Source organism: Crotalus tigris, unplaced genomic scaffold, assembly GCF_016545835.1.
Source record: "Crotalus tigris isolate CLP2741 ecotype Arizona unplaced genomic scaffold, ASM1654583v1 scf7180000018716.860359, whole genome shotgun sequence".
NCBI classification, from domain to species: Eukaryota; Metazoa; Chordata; class Lepidosauria; order Squamata; family Viperidae; genus Crotalus; species Crotalus tigris.
This window is the reverse complement of record NW_024097164.1, coordinates 270,131-297,238: the sequence shown is the minus strand read 5'-3', so window position 1 is coordinate 297,238 and position 27,108 is coordinate 270,131. Positions and strand designations below refer to the sequence as shown.

General features: G+C 35.0%; 1 protein-coding gene and 1 long non-coding RNA gene across 3 annotated transcripts in view; one reads left to right on the top strand and one right to left on the bottom strand.

The window, feature by feature from the left end:
- Positions 1–538: 538 nt before the first annotated feature.
- ARHGAP10 (Rho GTPase activating protein 10) overlaps positions 539–27,108 on the bottom strand; it is a 114,571-nt gene continuing 88,001 nt past the window's right edge. For both annotated transcript variants that reach the window (XM_039355656.1, XM_039355658.1), the window contains 4 exons: positions 21,120–21,258; positions 16,438–16,569; positions 14,573–14,652; positions 539–2,788 (listed from right to left, as the gene is read on the bottom strand). In XM_039355656.1, coding sequence (XP_039211590.1) covers positions 2,700–2,788; positions 14,573–14,652; positions 16,438–16,569; positions 21,120–21,258 — 440 coding nt within the window. In that variant the 3' untranslated portion in view covers positions 539–2,699. The remainder of the gene's footprint in view (positions 2,789–14,572; positions 14,653–16,437; positions 16,570–21,119; positions 21,259–27,108) is intronic.
- Positions 2,695–14,564, top strand: LOC120313590. The gene is made up of 3 exons (XR_005558184.1): positions 2,695–2,820; positions 7,127–7,157; positions 9,257–14,564. It is a non-coding gene; the product is annotated as an uncharacterized LOC120313590 (long non-coding RNA).

The window sequence follows — 27,108 nt, the reverse complement described above, 5'->3', positions numbered from 1 at the left end:
AACCAGCATTTCCCCACTGAACAGTGCAGCTATGGCTGAAAATCACCAAAAATTTACTGATCATGCAATGTAAGATCAGTCGATTTACACATTGGTAGAAACCATTATTCAAGAACTTAAAATTAATATTTCCACTGTTTCTATTTCCTGTCCTCAAAATCCAATTACTTCCAACTATCTTTCTTTAAAAAGTGGTACGTTTAAGTGATATCATTACCTAAAATGTGGAAATGTATATTACAGTGAACAATATATTATAATATTTTCCATGTATTACTATTAAAAAGCCCAAACTAGCTAGGGGGTAATAAAAACTACATTATTATAGAAAGATACAGTTAATCTGTATTTTTCATCTTCTGTTTGGAAAATCTGGTAAGAGAAGATTCATGACAAACAGCTATATGAAAAAGAATTAAGTGGTCACCATCCATTCAGTTCCTTTACATTATATCCTTAAACACTTCTTGGTTGAACATGAAAAGAAAGTCCTTAATTTCAGTTCATTTTTCATTTTAATCATAAAAAAATTGGCAACCCTGGTTAAATTATATTTTAATGAATCCTTAGTGAAGAGAACCTGACTCAAATCTCTGCAGGGTACAAAGTTATACATGAATAGGTCTGTAAATTTAAATGCACACGTATTATTTGTGTGTAGTTGATTACATAGAATAATAAAATGGTGAATACTGAAGGCAGAACTTTCAACTCCCCATCAACATAATCTAGAAGATAATGTCTAGTCATAAAAGAAACTGAAATTACTGAAATGCTAAGGAAATTTCTGAGCTACAAGAATTCTACAAGGAAGGTAATATAAGTTTGAAGGACACAAAGAGAAAAATTTGTAGTTGTCTACACTTGGAAATCATTTTCTTGTTGAAGAGGTGACTGACTGACTGACTAACTGATGAAAGAACATCCAAACTTCTGCACTTACCATAACCAATTTTCATTGTCTTTGAATTAGTAAACAGATGCATATATAGTAAGCATGCATTTAAATTTTCAGTAAAATGCTTACTTAACTTTGTATCCTGTAGAAATATCAACTTTTGTCCACATACCATGTTTCCCTGAAAATAAGACCCACCCAGAAAATAAATCCTAGCCTGATTTTTTAGGGTGGGACTAATATAAGCCCTACCCCAAAAATAAGCCTGGGGGATGAGTATGGCTACCACAGGAGGCACCAAGCAGGTGGGGCTGAAAGTGTCTGGCAGCAGCCGCTGCCCATGGGGCACAGGTAAGTCCAAGTGCAGAGGCAGAGGCAATTTGGATGCGTTGCATGGCTGCTTGGCTCACGAGAGGCTCATGAGGCAGCACCAGAAGGCGGAAACAGCAGGATGGGGGGAGGCAGATGATCCCGACATGTCACCCACTCTGTCCCTCCATCTGTTGGCTTGTCTGCGGCTGCACTGGGCAGATGGTTGTGTGGTGTGTCATCGCTTGTCTTTTCCCATTTGCCTCTGCCTTTGCCGCCCCACGCGCCTCCTGTGATCCAGACGGCTGCACAGGTTGTCCAGGTTTTCTGTTTCCCCCTGTACTTCTGCTTCCTCCTGCTGCTCACGCCGCCGCATGAGCCTCCCGCAAGCCAGACAGCCGAACTGTGTGTCTGGATCACCTGCTCCCCCCTGCCTCCATGCTTGGACTTACCTACGTTGTGAAAGGGGCTGGCAGGCTGGAGCTGGACACCATTGTGCATGCACCGGGGGGGGCGCCCGGCCGGGCTGATTTCTCTGATACTGTGTTTCCCTGAAAATAAGCCCTAATGCGTCTTTTGGTGCCAAAAAAAAAAAAAAAAGGCTGCATCTTATTTTCGGGGAAACATGGTAGTTATTAACCAAAACATGCAGTGTTGCCTAAGCTTTTGCATTCAATGTATACACACATTTAAGTGAAACTACATAATTTGAATAATTTATTTTTATACTTTGGACATTTGAAAATTACATCTGATTCATTCCTTCTGTAGATTTTAAATCATCCTTTTTTCCATCTGATGTATTCATTTTCAAACTAAGGGGCATTCCAAATTAATACGTTGGATTCAGTCTGGTTAGTACTCAGATGGAGTCCTTAAAGATTGGATTGGAGATTACAGCAGAAATAAAAAAGAAAACCCCATAAGGCAACAGCAAACCATTTCCATGCTGCTGCTAAGTAAGTTATATGGCTGCATTCCTGAAGTCATCTGGACTTGTGCTCAGCTTGAAGAACTTGGCTTTTTTAGATCAACTACAACCTTCGCAACGAATTGGCCATATGGATATTTCCCAACAGTTTTGGTTTGTAATATTTGCAAAGAAGTTATTTGAGTCCACTTTCCAAAGTTTTATACCCTTCACATTTAAAATACAAAAGCAGATTAAACAGTTTTATGATCTTTTTTAACTGGTATTTGACTTAACAATTTAAATGGCTTTTTGATTCAAGTTCTTACAAACACATACATGCAAACATACATACAACTCTAAATCTTTACAAAGTATTATTTATAAAATTAAATTTCCTTCTCTGTCTCCCTTCTACATATAAAATTACATGCAACTGCAGTTAAATCTTTATACAGATTAAGATATTAATCTTAAATTTTTACTGATTAAAAGTTTCTGAGGCCTAGAAAAGCAATATACAATGTCTATCTGTCTATAGCCATGGATACCATGTACATCTTCCAAGCATTCAGAAGAAAACTAAAGAAACTGGACATAGTTTTGCGGAATGAGTCCTCTCTTCCCATTTAGAGTTCCTTCTAACCAGCCAGGTTCTCGTGAAAGATGCACTGAACAACACAGAAAAAGAGAAGAAAAAAATGTATGTTATTTGGATTAATTCATAATTTATAAAACTTTTCTAGAATTGTTCAACCAACATTTCATATAAGCAAATTAAAATCAATCTTTTGAATCTCCATTTTCCAGGAACACTAATTAATCACAAAGGTATAGTGAGGGATAGAGACATATGGTTAAAATTCCATAGGAGGAGAATCATATAAGTCTTTGGTGACAAAAAATTAAGAGGAAGAAATTAATTTTTTCCAACTAACAGTTTATTTTATTAAAAGGCATATGCTTTTATAATATTCAGCTCATTTTATCAGATGCATACTGAACCTGAAGCAGATTCTCAGAACAAACATGGAAGAAGACAGCGCCACAATCCCAGACATCTATTTGTTACCTGGTCTACACCAGCAACCCCATCACCAAACTAATACGTGTGTAAGATTAAAGGAATCTACACATGCTCCTCATCTTATGTCAGTATTTCTCAACCTTGACAATTTTAAGGCATGTGGACTTCAACTCCCAGAATTCCACAGCCAGCAATGCTGGCTGTGGAATTCTGGGAGTTGAAGTCCACATGCCTTAAAATTGTCAAGGTTGAGAAACACTGTCTTATGTGATATATTCCATCATCTGCAATGTACCTTCTAGATTTTATGTAGAACAAACTGGACAAATTTTCTTCAAAGAATTAATGAACAGAAGTTTCACATCAGGACTCCAAATGGGGCCAAAGTAGTATCAGATACTGTTTTAGAAAAGCAGGATTAAGTCCATCCCTTAGCAAGAAACTGCTGAATTTACATATATCTAAAGTTTTTGGCAGTCTCAGAACATTTCAATAAACACAATGGGTTTTAAACACATTACAATTATTAATTTGTAATCTGTTTTACATGCCATAACCTCAATCTTTTTCCTCATCAGGGTTTTACCCCAATTTAAATCCTACATCTGTCTATCCAGTCATTCTGATGAAGTGAGCTACAACTCATGAAAGCTTATGCATTTTAATAAAATGTATTAGTCCAAAACAGTGATACCAGATTCTTTATAACTTTAAAACAACAGAAATATTCAGAATCGATAGTATTTTCTGATCTTACAGATCTAAATGATAAGATAAAAATGAGTGCGCCTGATAAAACACAATACTGTTGCAGCACAAAATATTTTAGAATACTTTGATTTTGGAGCACTTACACTATATTAGTTGAAAAATCTAATGATTGCAATTGGACAATTTTGCTTCTGAAGTATTCACTGCATGTCTGAGAGAGATTTGGAGCATGACTCAATTTTTCCAGTTATATTTAAGATATTAAAGCTAAGTTATTAAAAGACTTGAAAAAGGCAACAGTTCAAGCACTTTAAATACCCAGCAAAAATGAATTATAAATGAAATGTCTCACAGGAAGCTATTGAGCACTTTTTTCTTCCACTTTGCAAAGTGGAACAGATTCTCTTTTCAGAATAAAATATAACAAGAATAAGCTATAGTGGTATATAGTGGTAGCAGATTGACTTGTAGCTACTTAAAGAAAAGTAACTGATTTGTTTTGGGGCTCTCTTCTTTGATGTTATTTTCAAATGCTAATGCTGAATAAATAAAGAATAATTTTTCTTTAATATAATGACACATACATTATATCATATGTTTGAAAAATCATAAAATGAATCTTTACATGGAATGTATGTTAAAATAAATTAAAAATGCATCTGATGATGAGAGGTTTTGATTAAAACTAAAAAGACATAGAAATTGCACCAATTCTGAATAGTGGCGTTATCTAAATTCTGCCATTTTATTTGTTTCTTTGATCCCAAGTCCTGCCCTCAATCTAATCCTCCTGAACAATAATAACAGCTAACCAACTAAAAGACAATGAAGATACTATCCTGATTCCGGTCAAGATTTTCCCCTAAAAAATATGTTAAGGGAGGGAGAATAAATACGGGAGAAATTAAAAAGAGACTAATATATGAAGGAAAAAGTGGAGGGGAGAGAATTTTACTTTATGGATATGGTGGTTTATGTCAGTCACTAATTTAATGGTTATATCAAGTGGCTGTTATTGACAGTATGTCAATTTAATGGATGCAGTGTCACTTCGATATTTTAAGTTATTGGTAGAGCAATAGAAAAGATGCAACATTCTCTCAATTCTTCATTTAAAGGCTTATTAAAACATATGGAAGCTTAGTGATACATATTAACTGGTTTTGTGGTATCTGAATGAATTCTAAGTACATGGGCAGAGAGGCATCAGGAAAAGACGCAGTCCTTTTCTCAAGGACTGTTGAAGGACAAATAGAAATGTTTTTACAGATTTGGTAAATATCACAGCTTAATTAACAATTCTCTTTGATAGTAAAATATTCTACTTACTACACTTGAAATCATTAAAAACATATTCATTTCTGGAGCCATTTTATTTTTATTCCTGCCACTAAGGAATTTTTTGTCAGTAGAGGCAAAGATGTATCTTGGCTTCACTAGTATTCAGGCTATGTCTGAGTCCTCTTGTGGCCAAGATAAATAATCTAGCTAATCGTCCTCCAAAACTGAGTGATATAAACACTGCAGTTCTCCTATATGCAAATGATGCAGTGCTGTTATCTCAGACACAAAATGATCTAAAGCTTTACGTGCTTAGCTGCACATTATAGTGCATAAGCATTTAAACATCATTATGCAAAAAACTCAGATATCGTGTAATTTCCCCTCAGGAAAGTTATTGGAAGGACATTAAATTTGGATACTGTGATTTGACTTAGATTTGATAGCTTGAACCTAAGATTTGCTAGTATGTTCTAATCTAAGCACTCTAAAATACTTGCTTGGTAACACATTTTTACTGATAGTATGTCATGCTATCAATAAATGCAGGGCACATGTGGATTATGTCTTCCAAAATGCAGACAAGTCTTGCATTATACAAGCAATGCAATATTCATATCTAGTGTTCTAGTGGTGAAAAGTATTTTCAGCCAATGTGCAGGCCCAGCTTTTGTTAAGAACCTAACTGGGACCATATGGCTTCTCCACTCTTTTAAAGGGTGCAATCTAAATTCTTAAATAACAAATTTCAAGTCCCAAAATGTGCTCCAAATGTGGCTTTGTTCATGAGGCTGGTGGGATCAACACTGAAACTTATATTTGGATATTTGTCCTCTGTTATTTGTTAAGTCGATTTCTTTACTCATGAGCTTGCTACTTCTGACTTTAAATGTTGACTTTATTTAATCCTGGGGTAGAACACTGCGTGAGAAATTGAAGTGCTATGCTCTTTCACTTAATGCAATCTTGAAGATGGTATACGAGCACTTAGGGGCAGCTTTTAAACAACATGTCCAGGATTAGGAAGCCCAATCAGACCTCACTGCCATACCCAAAGATGTGTTCTTAGATAGTCATTCACCTTTTTTCAAGATGCCAAATCACATAATCCAAGTTCAAAGAGCTGAACTTAGGCAAAGTTAACGTTCTCCCAACAGCTATTCCTGGGGGAAATTGCAGGGTATCCCATCTGAACAAAGACTTTGCCCCTGTGGTGAAGGAACTCCTGACTCCTGTTTTGCCGTAATGCTTCCATTATGAAGATGCCCAACTGCAGATACTAACTCTCCATCTGGTTAGCTATCCAGATTACCAGATCTTTCTTATATATAACCCTTACTATCCAATTAATATGATTTTATTGCTACAAATGTGGGTATATTTTTTTACATTGACAAAATGTTTTTGTCCACACTAGTTTAATTATTGGGTTTTACTTTGGTTTTTACTTACTGTTTTGGAAACTGTGTTTTTTAATAATAATAATAATAGTAAAGTTGGAAGGGACCTTGGAGGTCATCTAGTCCAACCCCCTGCTCAGGCAGGAAACCCTACACCATTTCGGACAAATGGCTGTCCAGTCTCTTCTTAAAAACTTCCAGTGTTGGAGCATTTACTGCTTCTGGAGGCAGGTTGTTCCACTGATTAATTGTTCTCACTGTCAGGAAGTTTCTCCGTAGTTCTAGGTTGCTTTTCTCCTTGATTAGTTTCCACCCATTGCTTCTTGTCCTGCCTTCAGGTGCTTTTTGTTTGTTTTTGGCTGACCAATAACTAATAAAGTTTATTTGTTAACTTCACCCATTAAGACTGTAATATCCACAACTTCACAGATAGGAATAAAACTGTGGACTCCTATGAGCAACAGTTGTCTAAAACATTAAGGGCTTGGTTTTAAAAGTATTTCTCGTCTCAAAAAGGATGCAGTAGTTCTTTAAAAATACTTTAAAAGTCAATGTTTTATCTTGCCCTTCCGGTTTGATTCCTTTCATAGTATGAAGAAAATGTCCGAAGATTCAGACCAGGTAAGAGAAACTATAGCATGTTCTTCTTGGTTTTTCCTTCACAATATATATAAAAAAGCCATTCTATTGACATTCCACACAATTTATACTGAATGAGAATTACTGAAAGGATCTTTTCCATAACTGATTCAATTCTGTTCAGGGGAAAAATAACTTAGAATAACATACATGTAGATACAATGATTTGTATAATAAATACCGATCACCAAGAGAAAGTAGTAAAATTTTAATAACCAAGCTTTCATTGGGATCATCCAACATCGTCAGGGTTTAAACGCAGACGTTAATGAGAAGCCTTTTATAGGATATTGACAGCCTTCATCCAGCTTCTGGAACGTGTCACCGGACCCAGCTGTTCGTGCAGAGCCTTGAATAACTCGCATGCGTCAATGCGTAGTACTTCCCCATGCGAGTTATTCAAGGCTCCGCACGAACAGCTGGGTCCAGTGACACGTTCCAGAAGCCGGATGAAGGCTGTCAATATCCTATAAACGTCTTCTCACTAACATCTGCTTTTAAACCCTGACGATGTTGGGTGGTCCCAATGAAAGCTTGGTTATTAAAATTTTACTACTTTCTCTTGGTGATCGGTATTTATTATGGATAATATACCCAAGAGTCGAATTTTTAGCTGTATAGTTAATCAATGATTTGTATCTACAGATTTGTGAAGGAGAAAGAATAAGTCTTGTAATTGTGCTATTTTAATTAATCATTGTGCATTCACATATTTTTCTGCCCAGAGTCTTTATTCAGAACCTTCTGGAAGTGATATTTTGGTAAAAAAAAAAATATCACATGTAGATATACAAAGTGTCATCCCACGTTCATCTCATTTGCTTGAGTACTGAAGCAACATGAAATCGAAGTATCTATTAGCATAAACACTTGCAAATGGTAAACTTAGGTAGGCTATATGCATGCATGGCTAAAAGAAGAACACCAGTTAAAAAATATATTTGGATGACAGTAAACTCTCTGGTCAGCACAAGGTGTTCATATTACACAAGAACAGAAGAAAGAGCAGCATACTTAAGACAGAGTGATTGTCTGAACTGACTCTGTGGTATCAATAAAAAAATACTAGAAACAAACTGTTGCTTTTATAAAGTGTCCTTTTATACTCACAGAAGCATGTTTGTCTTATCACCTAAAACACAATAGATTTTATCCATTTAGAGAAATGCTTTGATTATATTGTGTTTCCGTGATACTGGTAAGCAAACCCAAATATTGTCAGAAAAAAGCAAGCCCATCAGTATAAAAGGCAACAGGCACCCCTAACAAATAAAACACTTTTTCAAGATTAGATGACAAAGAAGTCTTGAAGATGGAAAGATATATCAAAGATGCAACCTTCAAAGAGGATTTACCCCCGATATATTTAACTGGATATAAAGTACCATGATGTCTCTGTAGAACTGAAAATAAGCAGATCAATTTGAAGCAAAGCTGTCCAATCCTCTCACAATTGAGACAAGAAAGGTGACCTTATTGAAGCCAAAGAGTGAATGGTTTGAATAATATATTCAACAGAAAAAAATAAATACTCCATGTTGGGGCTGATAAAGTGATAGATTAGCATATATTATACTGTCCCTTGAAAAATAGAATGTCTTGAAAAATGTTACACTGTTAAGGAGAGGTAAAAGCTTTGAGATTTAAGGGAAAAACAGAACCAGAAAACAATATGCATTAGTAGGTAAAAATACGCATGGCATGGATCCAGGCTATCTGAAGAGCCGACTCACTTCAGTGTGATTGGCTGTGACACTCGCTTCAGTGAAAGAATCCCACTCCGAATCCTGTCTGCCAATGAACTTTGTTTGGAGGGGTCCAGGAGAAGAGCACTCTGGAATATTCTCCTGCTGGGAGTTGAGATTGGCCTCTACACTGCTGGCCTTCCAGAGCAGCTTTAAAATCTGGCTCTGCCTATTGACCTGGGGCTCTGACACAGGCGCTCTGTACCGGGACTGGTTGACAGGGTAAAGAAAAGATCCCCATTTCCCCCCCCCCCCATCATCTGTCCTCTTGGTTTTTAGCTTATTATTTAATCTTAATTTTTGTACTTTTTAAACTTTTTTATCACTTTGTTTCAGGTCCCCAAAGAAATGAACCGTATGCCTACTTTCCCTTTTTCTGTAGCCTTTCTTTGTGGCCTGCCATTCTGTTGGGAAGGGGGAGCTTTTGAGATTGCTTTGCACTGTCTGCAGAATGGAATGTCTCTCCCTTATCTAAGGGACAGTTTGCACTTGGAGCCAGGAGAAATTGAAAGTGAGAAAGACCTTGAAAAGCCCGCTGAAAAGACCAGTTTTTGAAAAGACCAGTTACCAAAACATGATGCCACCTGTGAAATGGCTGGGATTCAAACGAACACTGAGATTCTGCGGGGAGGAGTATTGAATGTTGCTTTTAATATATTGCTTCGCGGGTTTTTCTCTCAGATTCTGCCTTGATCCCCTACTGCAACTAGCCGCTAATAAACGTTCCTTTTGAAACAATGCATGTTTCAAGAGTTCTGCTTTCTTGGGAAGCTTAGCTGAGGTAGGTCCTTACACTTTGTAAGCCATCCAGAGTCAGTGCAACAGTGAGATGTATGGAATATAAATTTAATAAATAATAAATAAGTAGGTAAAGTTTTCAAAATTGTCTCAAAACATAGGAAAGAAGCTATTTCCTACTTTTGGCTTTCCAAGAAGTTGAGCAAGATAAGGCTGCAGTGATACAATCTATCTCTGTCTTAAGTAATTGCCAGACAAAAACCAAGCCATGTGGACAAGGGATAAATTAAACCATTGTATTAAAAGAAATCCTGATGCCAAGCATGTGCTAAATCTTACCAAGCTGACTCTCAAAAGGCTCAAAAAATAGTCTTTGGAAATCTGTGAAGCACAAGCTTTCTTTTATTCAGCAATGTAGTTTTGGTAATAGAGGGAAACATAACATAGCTTATCCTATGCTATTAAGGTCTTGCATAAAAACTTCACGTGACATTTGGAAAGTCTCTTTGCTTCTGAATCTCATTTGTGACAGTCATCTATTCCTGAAGGCATCGCTGAAGTAGCTTGAATCCAAAGGCTGAAGGATTTTGGTATAATTTTAATGATGTGGAAACAATCACAAGGATGCAAACTCCCTTTTTCCAAATGGAGAATTTAAATAGAGCCTTAAATGCATTTCCCTTTCTTCTTTTGAGGAAGAGACATGAGGTCTGACATGCCTGAAAGCATTCTGTTAAATTCCTGCTTTGTGAACCACATGTTTCAACAACAATTTTGTACATAGATTTGACTACAGGAGTTTCAACTCACATGCCAAGAAACCACACCTTTAAACTAAACTTGCTTTTAAGAGAAGTCTTTGAAGCAATTAAATAAACATTTAATTCCTCTTTTATTACTTTTGATTCAGACGCAATCTGTCTATAAGGTAATTTTTGACAAGATACAACTATAACATCCCAGTTTTCTTAATGGTAAACAGACTAAGAACAAAAGAGAACAGAAGAAGGAATAATAATAATAGAAAAACCTATTTTTTAATCTACTGTAAGCAAAAATAATACAGTGTGTGGCAAAATGACTAAATGAACTCCACTTATTTCAAGCACAGGGTAGATGTATATTTCTGTTTTATATATGCTTGTTTTTTTCTCTGCTCCCTTTTCTCTGTTCATGCAGAAAAAACAGATCATTTCCAAGTTTTTAAATCCGCCTTAACTTGTTTAAAAAAATGTAAATACTTTGCCAAGTCTTAAGATGATGAAAAAATTAAGTTCATGAGAAACTTTTCTTATTTCTATTTTTGAGGTAAAAGAATAATGCCCAGTAGGAAGTCAGGGACCATATTTGGAGATAAAAGGAGAGACTGACTCAAAACAATTTCCTAGGAGATAAATGATAGTAGATACTTTTTAAAATGGCCAATGTTACAGAAAATCTGAGACCACCAGAAGAAAAACAAAACTAGCCTCATGTTTCCATCATTTCCCTAGCCAAAACCATCATATCATCATGGGACTTCATCTAACTCAGCATACAGCAACCCATGAACTCAGTAAGGAATGGGAAAAGCTATTACCTCAGAATAGGCATCCACTTGGAGCACAAAGCGATTTTGAGATAATACTTTGGGCACTGACATAATGTAACAAATGTTAGGAGAGTATGGTTAGTCACAAAATATTATTTACCAGAAAGCACAACCGATAAGTTCCCAGAAGTTTTCTTCCCTTCATGCTTGCTACTACCCTGCCTTTTTTCTCATTAAAAAGTTATCAATGTGCTATAGCTTGCATTCAGGAATTTACTTTTTTAAAAAAAGAGGCATGTGAACAGTTGTGTAATTCACTACTGTTTCTGCTGCTATCCACCAGTTAACAACTGCCAAAAAGGGAGATAAATCTACAGATATAGAAGTGTTAGCTTTCTCGTGTATTTGAGCCAACTGCTATCTTTTCTGGCAGAGGACAAGTATAAAGAAGGCCTGCAACTTCTTTGAAAAAATGTATCAAAATATATAATTGCCCTCTGTCACAGAAGCACCTTCTTCAGTTGCTAGCTGAATGATGTAAGTTGCAAATGCTGCCTTTAAGACAGTGATGGCGAACCTTTTAGAGACCGAGTGCCCAAACTGCAACCCAAAACCCACTTATTTATCGCAAAGTGCCAGGACTGCATCAGCATTGTGGTGCCCTCAGGGGGGGCATTGGGTGGGCGTGGCTGCAGTAGTCACGGCAGACTGGGTGAGGTGGCATCCCCGTGGTGCCAATGCTGCTTGCTCGCTCACTTCCTGCCCTGTCGCTTCCAAATGCCATGTGCTCGCTACTCTGGCGAACTCTGCTGGGGCAACGGTGTGCATGCCCACAGAGAGGGCTCTGGGTGCCGCCTCTGGCACACATGCCATAGGTTCGTCACCACTGCTTTAAGACAATAGATGAACATCAGAATTAAAAGAAGAATTGCTGCTTGTGGTTAGTAGATCAATTCATCCTGGATGTTGTCTTCTCCTGTGAAATGCTTTGCATTCTTGCAACTTCCAAAATAAAAATCTTGTATGACACATCCTTATTGCTTCTGGGATAAGTGCTAAGTCAGCTCAGGACTTAGAATCATAAGCTGACTTTAAACTTAGATGAAATGCTATTTTATTTTAATTGATTTATTGATTTAAAAGATTTCTACAGCTGCCAATCTCTTTCTCTGTCTCTCTCTTTCTCTCATACATGCACACAAATACACACACATATAAAAATAAACAAGATAAACAAGTTATAGTAAATCCTGTAAAACAACCAACAAGTCACAAGTGTAACACATTCAGATGGGGGACACCAGTTATTTCATACCTTACAGGATATCAACATCCTGGATCCACTGTCTGAAGGGCCATTTAGGTTTTCAAGGCCTTCCTAAAGACTAACAAGGTCAAAACTAGTCAATCTCAGGGGAAAGACTGTTCCACAGTATAGGTACCATAATGGAGGAGGCATTCCTGTGGGTTCCATCAGATTATACTGTTTCAAGAAGGGAACCTGGATCATGTCTCCTCTATTAGTGTGTGGGACATGGCAAGAAATAACTGGAGACAGCCCCACAAATGTTATTGAAATGATGGTTAAACCAACTAACTAACCATATCTTGGAATCCAAAACTCTTGATAGTGAAACTAGATCAAAAAACAAGTACACTGTGCTTTCTTTAGCACTTATAGCCCTGTACAAGCATTCTTCGACAGTATATATACATCATAATAGACTTTCTGTATTTGTGAAAGGAAACCAAATCTTTACCCCAACAAAGCTACAGCAGCTATATAAATTATATTACTTTAGATTGACCTAAAGCTCTTTTATATTACTATCATCAACCCACTCCTTGTCTATGGAGATTCTCAGTGTCTATTTTAGTACTCAAAGAGGGCTAATGACTAGATGCCTATAAGGAACATATATCCTTCCATTCTCCACCATTCAGCCAGAACTGAAGAAGCTTCTTGGATGAGAAGTGAAACATCTTCAAGGAAAAACAAAAAAGTCCATTTGGCTTTTGAAAAAGCACCTTTGGGACAATCTACTCCTTCTTGCTTAATATTGTGCAATAATCAATATATTCCTTTTCATAGTGCCAGAAAACCACTTTACAGTTAATACCTGCTTTCTTGTTTTGAGTAGGATTAACAAAGGAAAACAATTATTTTGAAAAGTGGTCAGAGTTGAAAAGAGTATCCTGTTTTGGTGCCATACTCAAATTCAAGATCTTCCTTTCATTCTATAAAAGAGTGGGGCATAAGTCAATGTTGTATAAAAAGAATCCTAAGTGAACATGTATTTATCACAACAAGAGGTAACTTGGAATTGATAGGAAATATTAGAACTATAAGACTGTCAATGAGCAAATGTAGAAGTGACTTTGGAAACTGGGAAGAGAGTAATTAACCATTAAGGGAAAAGAAATAGCAACTCAACTCTGAAAACGTGGAAAGTATGAGAAAGAAACTCCAAATAATTCCTAGATTTATTTGATTTCAAATAAACTCCTTGATTTAGTTCAGAATAATATGGCTTTCCATTTTCCATTACTCTATCTTACAATATAATGAGCATTCCTGAAATCCAAGAATTCTGTTTCTTGACCTCATCCCCATCAAAGGGCCAACAGAGATTTTCTTTGATCTGGTTTCTAACATTCAACATGACTACATTCGTACCCTGAATTTCTCCATTATAGTCTATGTAATATGAGCTCAGCAGCAACGAGCCCAAACTTTCCAAACCTAGTTCTTACTCAGTTCTGACATATTATTAAAAGTATAAGAAGTAGTTCTTTTTATTGAATGAATATTGATCTTTTTAATGTGCTATTGCTTGTTCAAATATGTAGTTCATTTCTACCAAGTTTCACTAAGCCTTCCCCAAACTCCTATCCTACAGATTTGCTGCTTCAGAAGCTCTCAGAATTTCCATTTTAGTGTGTCTATTGATTGGAAATCTAGGGATCAAGAAGGCTAGATTAGGAAAATCTGCAGTAGGTTGAAAGGAAATGTAAATAGAAAAACTGCATCTTTACACTGTATTTCTACAGTGTAGTACAGAGTAAGAGGTAAAACCATGGCTAATATGGATCTCCAATTAAATTCTTTGTATCTCTCAGTTCTACTTTGATCCATAAGTTGTATAAAATATTCCTTGTGTTCCATTAAATGTTCAAATAAGATTAAACCCAAACTATGCACAGATTGTCTTAATGCGATTTTTTTTCCAGCTTCATCAGACATTGGCTCAGGAAAACATATGCTTACAATGGATGCTGCATGTATTGTTCCAGACACCATTTAGGGAGACTATATGATATTACATGTCAGCTTTCTAAAAGATAGGCTTATTTGTAGGATTATAAAAGTGATAACTACTTACCATCTTCAAAAACTGCCCCAGTTTGAAAAGACAGTTCAGAACTATGCTCTGCTTCACATGGATATACTGCCCTGGCTTTTCTATTGACAATATTGAAAAAAAGGTTGCACAATTATTTACAGGTCCTCAATTTTATATGACAATAAAAGGAAATATTGATTTTAGTCATATAAGAAAAGTTTCAATGTCTCTGTGTATTTATGTAGAAAAACAATAATCAGCAGTTAATGCAGAAGATACAAGATTAGACCAAGAAGAAATCTATGGTTCACAGACTTCATCTACCTATGAATGCATTTCTTGCTCTGCTGAAATTAGCAGTGCATTTTCTGTCTGATAATCAATAGTCATGTTTGTTTCAAGTGCCATTTGAATCATGGAATGCTGCTGTCTCAATTGATGGTAGTGTTAAAATTTTTATTCAGAAGAGGATTAATGTTTTGGGAGGCTTCACTCATGGTATGCATATTTTTCACCATTATTCATTCATGGATTTGCCCATAATTAGCTTTTCCTGAAGCAATTACAAAGTAGCAGGAGCCTGTTTACTGAAGATCACTAAAATTATTTTTACATTTTAGTTGGCATAGTTGTTTTGGCATTTTTTATAACATTGGTAGCTAAAAAACAAAATGGCACTAAAGACTGATTAGGATATACTCATGGTATTTTGGCTGTTAAACATGAAGAAACTGAAAATCATTGTAATAATTTTGTCTTAAAATTATAACTGTCATATTTATATGAATACGAAAAAATCCTAGTACTTGCAAAAGGAAAGTTTAAATATATGAAGTCAGTACAGGTGGTGTTCACTTAACAACCACTGTTCCAACTCGCAACAGCATTAAGGTTCCAGCTGGTGCAGTATTCCGAGGGTCATGTGATCACAATCTGGGCACCCACCTCTTGATTACAACATTGCAATATCCTATGGTCATGAAATCATTATTTGCAACCTTCCCAGACAGCCACCCACAAACAAAGTCAATGGGGAAGCTGGCTTGAAGTCAGAAGTTGTATTCACTTAATGATCTGTGCAGTCCTTGCTTAATAATGGTAACTGAGGACTGCCATAACTGCTGTCACTAAGCAGCATGGTCATATGATACCTCAGTTTGCAATCCCATCACTTAGTATTGGAAATTCCAGTCCTAATTACCATCATTAAATGAAAACTGAAGCTCACTAATGAAGGAATAATGAAGACGTCTCATGTTATATTATTCAATTATCTCAAAATCAAATATCTTTCATTCCAACTATGGAATTTGAAATGCAGCATTTTTAATTCCTTAGCAATATTTGGTAACATTTATTTGATGTCATTGTCTTTCCTGGATAAAAAAAATAGCTACGTGAGGCTTCCTTATTTTATCTATAAGAAAGAACAATTTCTTTTCCAAGGATTGTAAAATATTCCATTATCTTAATTTCCCATACTCAAATGAGACTGGAATACAATTCAGTATTCTCACCCTCCTAGCTCAGTCCTGCATACTATGGAGCCTGACTTCATATTTTTTTTACTAAGATATGACTGATCAGAGAGCTTTTCAATGGACTGGCTGGGAAATTACAAGTGAATTATAGTCTTAAATATATTACTGTATCCTGAGAGACAGAGAAAATTTCATTTAATGTGACCAGAATTGAACTTTGTCCTTAATGTCTATGCCTTCCTCCCCCTAGTTTGAATATTCTGCTTTGTATCATGAATGGGAACATATTATGACAGTAAACAATTTAACTATAAAAGAACAATTATGTCTACGCTAATTGTTATAATAGAAAAGAACAATCCTGTTTCTGTTATGTAATAAGAGATAAATTACAATGAAAATAAATTAATATTCCAATATTACCTTCCAACTGGTCTGTCAGTTTCTGTAGTAGAGGACGGAAATAAAAATGATAGGTTTGTTGTGACTGGACTTTGTGCTGTAGTTGATTTTAGATTTATCCAGGAAACCATTGATGAATGAACCTCACTGGATCTGAAATAATTTTATGAGAATAATCAGTAATTTTAATCCAATCCCAAGTTAGTTCTGAGATCTATAAAATCAATGAAATTATTGACCGGTCATTATAATATGTCTTCTTAAACATACATCAAACATCTTTTAGCTTTGGTTTCTCTTTTGCTTTAGGAAAAAATCAACCTTGTTAGGCTAGTGAGAAAAGTATGCTTCCAGGTAAATATGAGAAGTTCAGGGAAAAGTCAAGATGGCAAGCTGTGCACTCAGCTTTTTATTTTATTTAATTATTTTTATTCTTTTTTATTTTTATTTTATTTCTTATGAAATATACACAGTTAACAATAAGATAGAGAAAAACCTTTTTCGAAAAAAAAAAGAAAACATAGAATTTTTTTGTGAACAGTCTGCTCTCAAATGTTTATTAGAAAAAACACCCCCTACCCTTTTAAAATAGAAGATTGAGATATAGCAATAAAAAAGTAGATTAAGTTTCTGTATTTGGCTTATGAAATGGTAATTCATGAAAGATAACTATTACAGTTAGATAAATATTGAATAGCAATATGGTAGCTTGTATGAAAAAATAGTAATTAAGGATGAATGTGAAAAACTATTAAAGAAGAAAGATTATTTGCTGGTCATTTTTTTGACAAGGAGAAATTATTGTAAGGTATAATTCCATTTCTAGAAGGACAACTTGGAAATTTGACAATTAGACATCTTAACTGATATTCAGGAACTAAATACTAGAAAAGAAAGTTTATTGGATATTATTTGACTTGTTGCCAAGGTAACACTGCTAAACAGAATTCCTTTATCTCAGGAATCAGTGAGCAAGGAAAGTAGAAGACAAAGGCCAAGGAAAGAATTTACACCAACTTTTGTGCAAGTCCATTTTGTTCCATAGAATAGCATAACCTTTCTTTATTTACAAGAAATATACAATTCCACACTTCTATTAAAACTGAATAAAGGAACAAAGATGCAAATGTTTCTTGCATGTAAAGTTATTTTTCATTGAATGGGAGCATATGCTGTTAAATAAAAACAGAAACAGGAAGATAATAAATTTTCTGGGAAGACTTTAATCAATATTACTTAGGTAATAATTGGATTATATATATTTTAAGGGATGTGGCTATTTATTTTGATTCCAAGAGGAAATGAAGACAGATAAGGTCCATTACATACAAGAATAAAAATATTCACATATCTACAGCATGATCAGTCTACACTGCAATAGCATGTTGTTGATAACTTCTAGATATATTAACATAACAATATTTCATGCCTGTTTCTTAATATATTTAAGCATAGTGTTGGCTGGGTGGATGGACAGATTACAGACAGACAGAAGGGCAGATAAACAGACACCAACTAGCCCAAAAATAGTATAGATGATAAAACATTATAAGACCAAGAAATAATAAAAATAAGTCTAAAATTAATATAAAGTTGATGTATATTATTATTGGGTATTCTTTCTAAGAAGTCTGAAAAAGTTAAGCATTTAAATTTTGTTAGAAAAATAAAAATATAATTATTTATTCTCCTAGTTATGCATTTATTTATCATAACAAACTACTGATTACTGATTTTTCAAATCTTCATATCTTATTTCAACTTAATCAGGGAAAGAGCATATATCAAGAAGTAAAAAAACTGCTCTTCAGTAATGAAAAAAAAAGACAGGAAAATACTTTAGGCATACTTCAAAGGGCAAGGATGGGGTTTTAAAGCATGTACTTTTAACAATAATACATAGTTTTTATAACTTTTACAAAAAAAATTTTTTTTATTAATTATTGCCAACTATTGGGGGTAGTGCTCATCTCCACTTCAAGGCCATTGAGCCAGTACTGTCCGAAGACATGATGTTACAGAACACTATTACCTTCCCACCAAAACAGTAGCTAAAACTAGCTTCAGCACAATAATTATTAACTAACATTAATAAAAATAAAAAAGGAAAAACAGAGCCATTAATGATAATATAATAATATTTTTTTTAAAAAAATGTTTTTTCGCCTCCGGTAAGACAGAAGTGCTGATGGTAAAGAAGAAACTGGAACAGAGGGACTGAGGTTCAGCCTCATTTTGAAAGGGTTGTACACTGCTGGAAACAGCAGGGTCACAGTCTGGGAATTTGACTTCATTTCAGTGGTCACTGGATTCAAGGTGTCAGCTGGGCGCCTCTGCAAATTCTTTTTGAGCTAGTAGCTTAACTTTATTAATGCTTAGTCATGCTAACATCCTTTTTTGATTACCGTGATAGATCCTACAAGGGACTAGGCTTGAAAAGTATATAAAAGTTATAATTAGTGTAAAATGTGAAAATAAGGTTGTGATCTAATATAACAATCCTAGGATGACTATATAGATCTGCACCATCGACTAAAATTTTAAGAGCTGGTATTGATCTTTAAAGTGCTACCAGGTTTAGAACATGCCAAATGAAAGAACTCCCTCTCCTTTTAGAAGCCTGAACCATTTTAAATTTTCCAAAAAGTGCCCCGTTGAATGTGCCCCTCCTGCAAGACCATCATTTGTCCACCATGTTGGAGACAGACCAATTCTGTTCTTTCAAGATAGGGCATGGATTCTCTGCAATATAAAGACTCTGTAAACATGTATCTCTTCTATCAAATATAGATTTCTACAAATTTTACAGCTAATTTATTATTTTTTTCAAACTATTCTGTTTTTATTGATATATGTTTTTAAAAAACTTAATATATTCCTCAAATTTCATCAACACTGAGCTGAGTTACATAACCCTTCAACTCTGTGGTAATGACACCCTAAAGAATATTATATATTGTAGCACCTTTGCATGCTTTGTAGTACACAGATCCCCTTTCCATTCAAGTGCAGGAAACGTGAATTAAGCCACACTGGTACAGATCATTGATTTTTTAATCACTTTATTTTTTTCTAACATTATTTGATATTTGGTGTCATTAATTTGGTGCATTAACTTATACTTTCAAATTTTAATCATAATATCTTCCCATTTTTATCATGTTGAAATTCAAACATTAACAATATACTGAAATTTGAATTAATATTATTGAAGTTCAAGTGTCCAAAATATTTAATATACTGAGTATTATATTTGTTGAATAATATACTGAGTATTATTGAATAAAATATTTACATGTTTTAATTAAGATCTCATAATGTACTGCATCAAATATATGCAATTTCACTTCTGTCTTATTTGAATGATATGAACGCATGTCAACTGAAATCTGTATATGGTATGAGAGAAAAAGTTATATAGGAAATTTGTCAAGTATGAATTACACTGACTATAGACATGGCAGAAGGAGGAGAATGCTTTTAGAAGGCCTAAAAGCATAATCAGATGAGATCTTTATCATAATTGTAATGTAAAATTTTAATAACCAACCAGCTTAGGCAGGCTTTCTTCTGGGTGTTCTGAATGGCAGTAAAAGGTTCACTCCTTTTCAAAGTGAATTGTACTTTTCATGTAAATCTTAACCCAGAATAGAATCTTACCCTGGGCTGCACTATGAAAAAAATCTATGCAACTGCACAGCCTTCAATATTCCACTGGCTGTCACTGTGATTCCCATTTTTCTTTTTCAAATGATTGCACACACAAGTAAATTTTTAGACTAAATATTCTGGGTGTGGGAAGAAAAAAAACACTGCTCTGCAGGCAATGCTTTTCTTCCTAAAAGTTTCATGTTAATCACAAAAATGCATTGTGCTTCTCTGTACTTTGTACAATATGAACACCATGACAAAATTCTTACATACAAATTATTTATAATCAAAATGTTAATGGGACAAAAATTCCTGTGAAAACCTATGAATTAATTAGGGATCAGGTTGAAATATTGAAAGGAATATAAATCCGGGGGATTACATGGCTATATCCAAATTGCTTTCTTGGCAACAATATGGAAGTGATTATCTTAACCTTTTTTGGGGGGTGGAAGAGAGAACTTTACAGAGTCCATAACTCTGGTCTATTCTACATGAATTTAACAGGAATAATCCTGTTTAGGTTTTCCAAAACCAGCAAGTCCATCTAGCTGCTGTCTCCTGCTGTGATAATTAGGAATAAAACACTTATGGTATTAAATATCTTGCTGAATAACAGGGGGATTGGACTGAGCAGACGCACAGAACACTTATTTCTTCTGTGGTCTGCTAAAGAGAGGAGGAATTATGAAGTAAAACATCTAACTTTAAGGGATTCCCCTCTATGTAATAAAGATACACTACAATTCTCTAAAATAGCACAATGTAATTTCAGCTACTGTTATTACTTATATGTTTAAAATGTATGTAATGAGTCCCCTTTTTTTAACTGAATTAAAAGTTTTAAAAGAATTTGCAATATCATTTTTTAATAGTTAAATCCAAAAAATAAGCTAAACTCTGTTCTATTAGAGGATCCATTTAAAAAGGAGCTAACAAAATTGCTTTCCACATTTCTGCTACTTACAAAAAACTTTAAGACAACAAGAAATCTGTACTTTACAAGTTTTTTTGTATACCATTTAAGTTTTCAAACAAAAAGTGTTACTTACAGATTGCCACTGTCAGTTATAAGATTATTTTTCTCTGTGTCTTGAGGGCTGGTAGGAGCAGCAGTTGTGGGAGACTGAGAAGACAGGGAATCCATGCTATCTGAGCGTGTGCATTTTTTGGCAGGGCTAAGGTGGTCACCTGAAAAATAAATATTTTTTATCTGCTTTCATTTTTAAAAATGTAGCATAGTTATATTTGCTCTGAAATCTGACTTCTGTGAAAAATGCTTTAAGGGTTCCAGCCATTTGCACTATATGAACGTACAAGTCATTTAAGACTTGCATACAGGCAATCCTGGACTTATGACTACAGTTGAGCCCCAAATTTCCATTGCTAAGCAAGACAGTTGTTAAATAAGATTTGCCCCAGAGATTTGCCCGTAGTTGATAATTGAATCACTGCAGTGGTTAAGTTAGTAATCTGATTGTTAACTGAATCTGGCTTCTCCATTGACTTTGCTTGTCGGGGGGTCACAAAAAGTAATCACATGACCCCAGGACACCGCAATCATCATAAATACATGACAGTTGCCAAGCATCCAAATTTTGATCATACTGAGGATGCTTCAATGGTTTTAAGTATGAAAAATAGCCACAAGTCATTATTTCAGTACTGTTATAACTTTGGTCACAAAATGAATGGCTTTAAGCTGATGGCTGCATTTAAAGAATGAATGGAACTGCTGCACACTGGAAGTGAAAAATAATTTCAGGCTTAGCAACTTGCATTTACTTGATTATTTTCGTCTTGACAATTATCAGTAGAATGTACAAATTGGCTGCATTAAATTAATTCAAGTTGAAACAATGTTCGGATATACCAATGGGTAATCAAAACATCAATTCTGTAACAAAATCTTTTCAGATATCTTGCAAAAGTCTTTTTGGCAATTTTTAAGGAAATCATTCTTTTAACATTTAAAAGAAAGCACACAGCATTTTAAAATTTTATCTGAAGCTTATCTTTCTAATGTTTTTATTTAGATAAATGTAATAACAAAGCATACATAATTCAATGAGATACATAAACTGAAACTTATTAAGATGCAGTGATTGAGGATATGAAGAGCTTTGTGAACTAGAAGCTTATCATCTTTTCTGGATGGGGCGATACCACCCCAGACAAACCCAATGCACAACTCCAGGATTCTCCTAGACTTGTGACTCCTGTTCAAAGAGCAGGTGGCATTCGTGGCTAAGAGAGCCTTTGCACAGCTTCCTGTGGTATGGCAACTGAATCCTCTTCTGAATTGTGGAGTCCTGCTTCAGTCATTCATGCATTTGTCATCTCCTGCCTGAATTATTGCAAAATGTTCTACAAGAGGTTGTCCTTGAATAGTATTTGGAAGCTACAATTGGTTCAAAATGCAATAGTGTGGACAGTTTTGGAGGCCCTTAACATCACAGTTATGCAAGTTGCACTGGTTGTTATCTGCTTCTGGGTGGAATTCAAGATGTTGATTATTATCTTTAAAGCCCTTTATGGCATTGGATATCTGCAGAACTATCTTTTCCAATAGGATTGGCCTACCCCACTTAGGCTGGCAGAAAGGGCTATTGTGGATCCTATCAGCCAAGGAATTTCAGTTGGTGGGATCCAGGAGAAGAATCTTTTCAGCCATGGCTTCTGGCTTTTCAACAGGAGGTAAGATCCGCCCCCTCTCCTTTAGCCTTCAAGAAAGGTCTTAAAATCTGGCTCAGCAGTTGGCATGGGCTCCTGAAGGAGAAGCTGTCTGCTGGAGGTGGTTGATACACTAACAAAAAACGCACTCCACTTTCCCCCCCAATTCTTGTTTTTTAGTTTGCTTTAATTTTTGTCATTTTAATCCATTTGTATATTTATAATAGTTGAATGTTTGTTTTATCTCAATGTAATCCTCTTAAGAGTTGCCTCAACTGTGAGATGGGCTGCAAGTAATTTGATAAATAAATAACCATACCATATTTAGATTAATTGTGCTGTCTAGTACAACAGATCTATTACATTGTTCTCTGTACATTAGATACTCTGTACATTAGATACTCTAAGTTGTTGTTTAGATGTTTGCTGGTATGCATCCTTGCATGACACAATAAGAGCTTGTGGTAAATTAGATTGTATAATAATGATGCATTCATAAAACCCATAGTAGAAAAAACACTTCCTAGGAGAATTTACAGGTAAAGTGCAAACCTTTTGGATCTATTCTACCTATTAATTTTTGTAACATAGATTAATGTTCATATCTAAAACCATACAGCATGCAGCGCATTTTTTTTTCAAAGCACTTAGGAAAATCATGACAGAGACTAGCATCCTGATTCCAAGATTTCAGTTCATTTCTGGTTTCCTGGGAGTATGACGGCTGATAGAAATGCTAGTTTCAACGCTGCTAACATTGGATGTTCCCGCTCTGACAACTGATGAAAATGCAGCCATTTTCTCTTCTCCTTTCTCATGTTTTTTCTTGCTTTTAGAAATCAGGTGCAGCGGGGGGGGGGGTTTGGGATGTAAGCTCAGCTAGCCATAATAATAATAACGCTGCTGTGGGAACCCATGGACAAGCTGATAACATTTTAGCAGGCTGAGGAGCTAAGGAGAAAGCCCGCGCTTTAAGCTAATTGGGGAATGTGCTTTATGACAGTTTATTGGGGGTGGGAATTGTACTTTGTTACTTTGTATCTGGAGGAAGGGAATTTAGTTTTTGGGTTCAACTTTGTTTCCCGAATAAATGTTCTTTAAGGAAGAATTTTGCCTCAAAGTTCTTTTGATATGTTTCATCTATCGGAACCATGACAGCTAGGAGAAGAAAAACTATCTAGTCAGGTCAAGTTAAATCTTGGCACACATGGCTGTATATAATTTTGAATTATTTGCCTCTCTTCCAGCATCATCTCATGATGTTCTGGAATATTGCCTCACTGGAGGCAGATTAAGGACATAAAAAAGGCTGGTTGGAAGATGGAATCTTGGAAAAAAAAACTTCTGTAGGCTTCCATCTATAACAAACATGCATGGTATAGGCTTCATATATACTTTTGCACTTATCATTGAATGGTTATCCAGTTCAATTATACAAGTGAAAATAATAATCCTAGTAACCATCAAAGGCAAAAATGTAAAATTTATACATACTCTTATTTGGAAACAAATTCCATTGATCTTAATTAATGTGTGAATAGTGGGAATAGCAAAAAATGCATGCATTAGATCAGGGGTGTCAAACTGCCGGCCCACAGGCCGGATATATTCTAAGGAAACCGTGTCCACCCCATTGTCGGCAATGGCAAAAAAGTCGTGATATGTTACGATACGTCATGACACATTGGAAGTTTGACACCCCTGCATTAGACTGATTTTCATGAAAATAAGTAGATTATAGATTTAACAGTATACGTTGTGAAAGAATGTCAAAATTGAAATTCAAATTTAACAAATATTTCCATGTCAGTTACAAAGAATTACAGATATAGATTTTAATCTCACTGGTTTGTCTGATGTAGTCTCTTTCAATGTAGCCAAATTTTGTTATACTATCTGCAAAAACAGGCAGACTTTGATAGCCCAATCCATCACCAATTGTTAAATATTATCTTGTCCTTTTTATTTTATTTCGTTTTATTTTTAATGCTTATTTATAATGCTAGTCTGTGACTATAATAAAAATACTCCTCCTCCTTCACTAGTTTACAGTATTATATTAAAGTGAAGAAATTATACAATTAGCTGTCCTGAAATGTCTGTTAAAAAGTCACATTATATTAGATTTTATTCTTCATTAAGTTATATTATGATGCCAAGAGCAAGTCCCATTTAAGAAAGTTTAAAGGAAGACAACAGGAATTAGATCATAAAGCAAGAGAGAAATTAAGTGACAATGTCAATATGAATTAACAAAAATTAATTTCTGTTATATCATAACACCACTATATATTAAAACAAAATCTATTTTCTATACCCAAAACAGAGCCTAAAGAAGAAAACTACAAAGGAGGCATTTTGCCTATCTATTGATAATAAACTGTGCTAGCCAATGTTAACATAGACCTGGAGAAGAGTAAAAAAACAGAAATAAATGCTTGGGGAAAAAATAGACTGATGAAACTGCCAGAAAGCTGTTAAGTGTCTCTTAAGTACTCTGATAAGAAAACAATGAGTGAATTATTGACACTAGAATTAGAACAGAATGATACATGATAGAAATGCCAATTATGAGGAACAATAAAAAATAAGGAGAGAGAATAAAAATTTTAACCAGCTGTTATTGGTAATTCAAATCAAAATTCTTATTAGTTGCTGCATTATTCCTTAAATAAACAGGTATTCTGGTCTGGTCATATTTAAAAATCACTATATCTGATACTATATGTTGCCCTTGAACACAGTGAAAAAAGAATATATATAGCCCCTTTGTTCTTTTCAGTGCAGTACATAGTGGTAACAACTTATAGAAAGAATCTCAATAAAATATTCAATTTAGTGACATCTAAAGAATCATGTAACCCAGTGACACCTAAGGGCACATCATATAATTGCTCTCTTCCAAAATATCAACTGCATTTACCTAACTGATAATGCATCTCTTCCATCTGTAATAATGAGCTGAAATACACTGCTTAGAAATTCAATGCAGAAGTATTGTATTCTATCACAATGCAGAAGACGGCTACTTACCCCATTGGGCTGCCACCCAAACTCTGTAAGGCTGGCATTTGTAAAAATTAATTTGTTGTGACTCTCTAAGATCACAGAAGACATTGCTATATATATCTAAATAAAGCAACTTTATTAAACGTTATGTTTCTGTAATATAAGCATAAAAATTACATATACATGCATTATTACTAACTATAAAACTATTTCTGCAATAATAAAGAAAGCTTGGACATCATTTTAATTTTTAGAATTATTCTTAAACTCAGTGTTCCTGGAGCCATAGGTAAATAAGCAACTTAATTAGGCAAATGACATCACCATCATCATCATCATATTCTTCTTCTTCTTGTTCTTCTTCTTATTATTATTAAAGAAGTTGCATTGCAAAAAAGTGTATTATAATATGAAAAATAAACCAGGGCATTCTTTTTTGCAGAAGGACACCAGATGGCCAGCTCCCTCATTAAAGCAAAAATCCTTTTCAAGGAAGTGTTAAAGAACTATTATCTACTTTACATATTTTAGCAAATATCTCATTTAAGTATTTGTGCATATAAAATTCAAAAATTTATATGCTTTTACTTTCTACCATTAGATAATAAAGCTTACAGCAGCACATAAGCATGAAAAAATCCCCGAGTGAATTAAATGGTAATATAGCCATTAATATAGAATGGTGCAGTGGCTCAGAGCTTAAAACCCTGGACTTGGCTGGAAACCAATAGCCCAGATTCAAGACCCAAGAGCCATGTGATGGGGTGAGGCTCCTGTCCTTGCTCCAGCTCTTGCCAACCTAGAAGTCTGGAAGTACGAATAGATAAATAGATACTTCTGGTGGGAAGGTAATACTGCTTCATGACATCATGTTGGCCACATGACTGCGGAAATGACTTCAGACAGAATTGGCTCACTGGCCTTGAAACAGAGATGACAACCTCCCCTTATAGCTGGCAATGACTAGTGGAGTAAAATCTACAGGGACTCCTTACCTATAGCCATTAATATAGTATTTTCACCAAATTCATTTCATATAGAATATGTTAATGAATAGACAACAAAAGATTAAAAAATGTGCTAGCAGGAAAAAAAAACATGTCGCGCTATAAAATGAACCAACCCAAGTACAGGTAGTCTTTAAGTTACTACAGATTTTTGAGTGACAGTTCAAAAGGTAGTTATGACCCAATCCTGAAGTTATGTCTACTGCAGCATGCCATCTGCTTATTTACCTCCCCCCCCCCGCATCCTGCCCCACTGGGTTCCCACAGGCACTGGGCCTATGTTATGTTCCATAATGTAGATGTTTGTGAGAAGATGCAGTATTAACTTACAAATTAAATAGTAAAATAATAT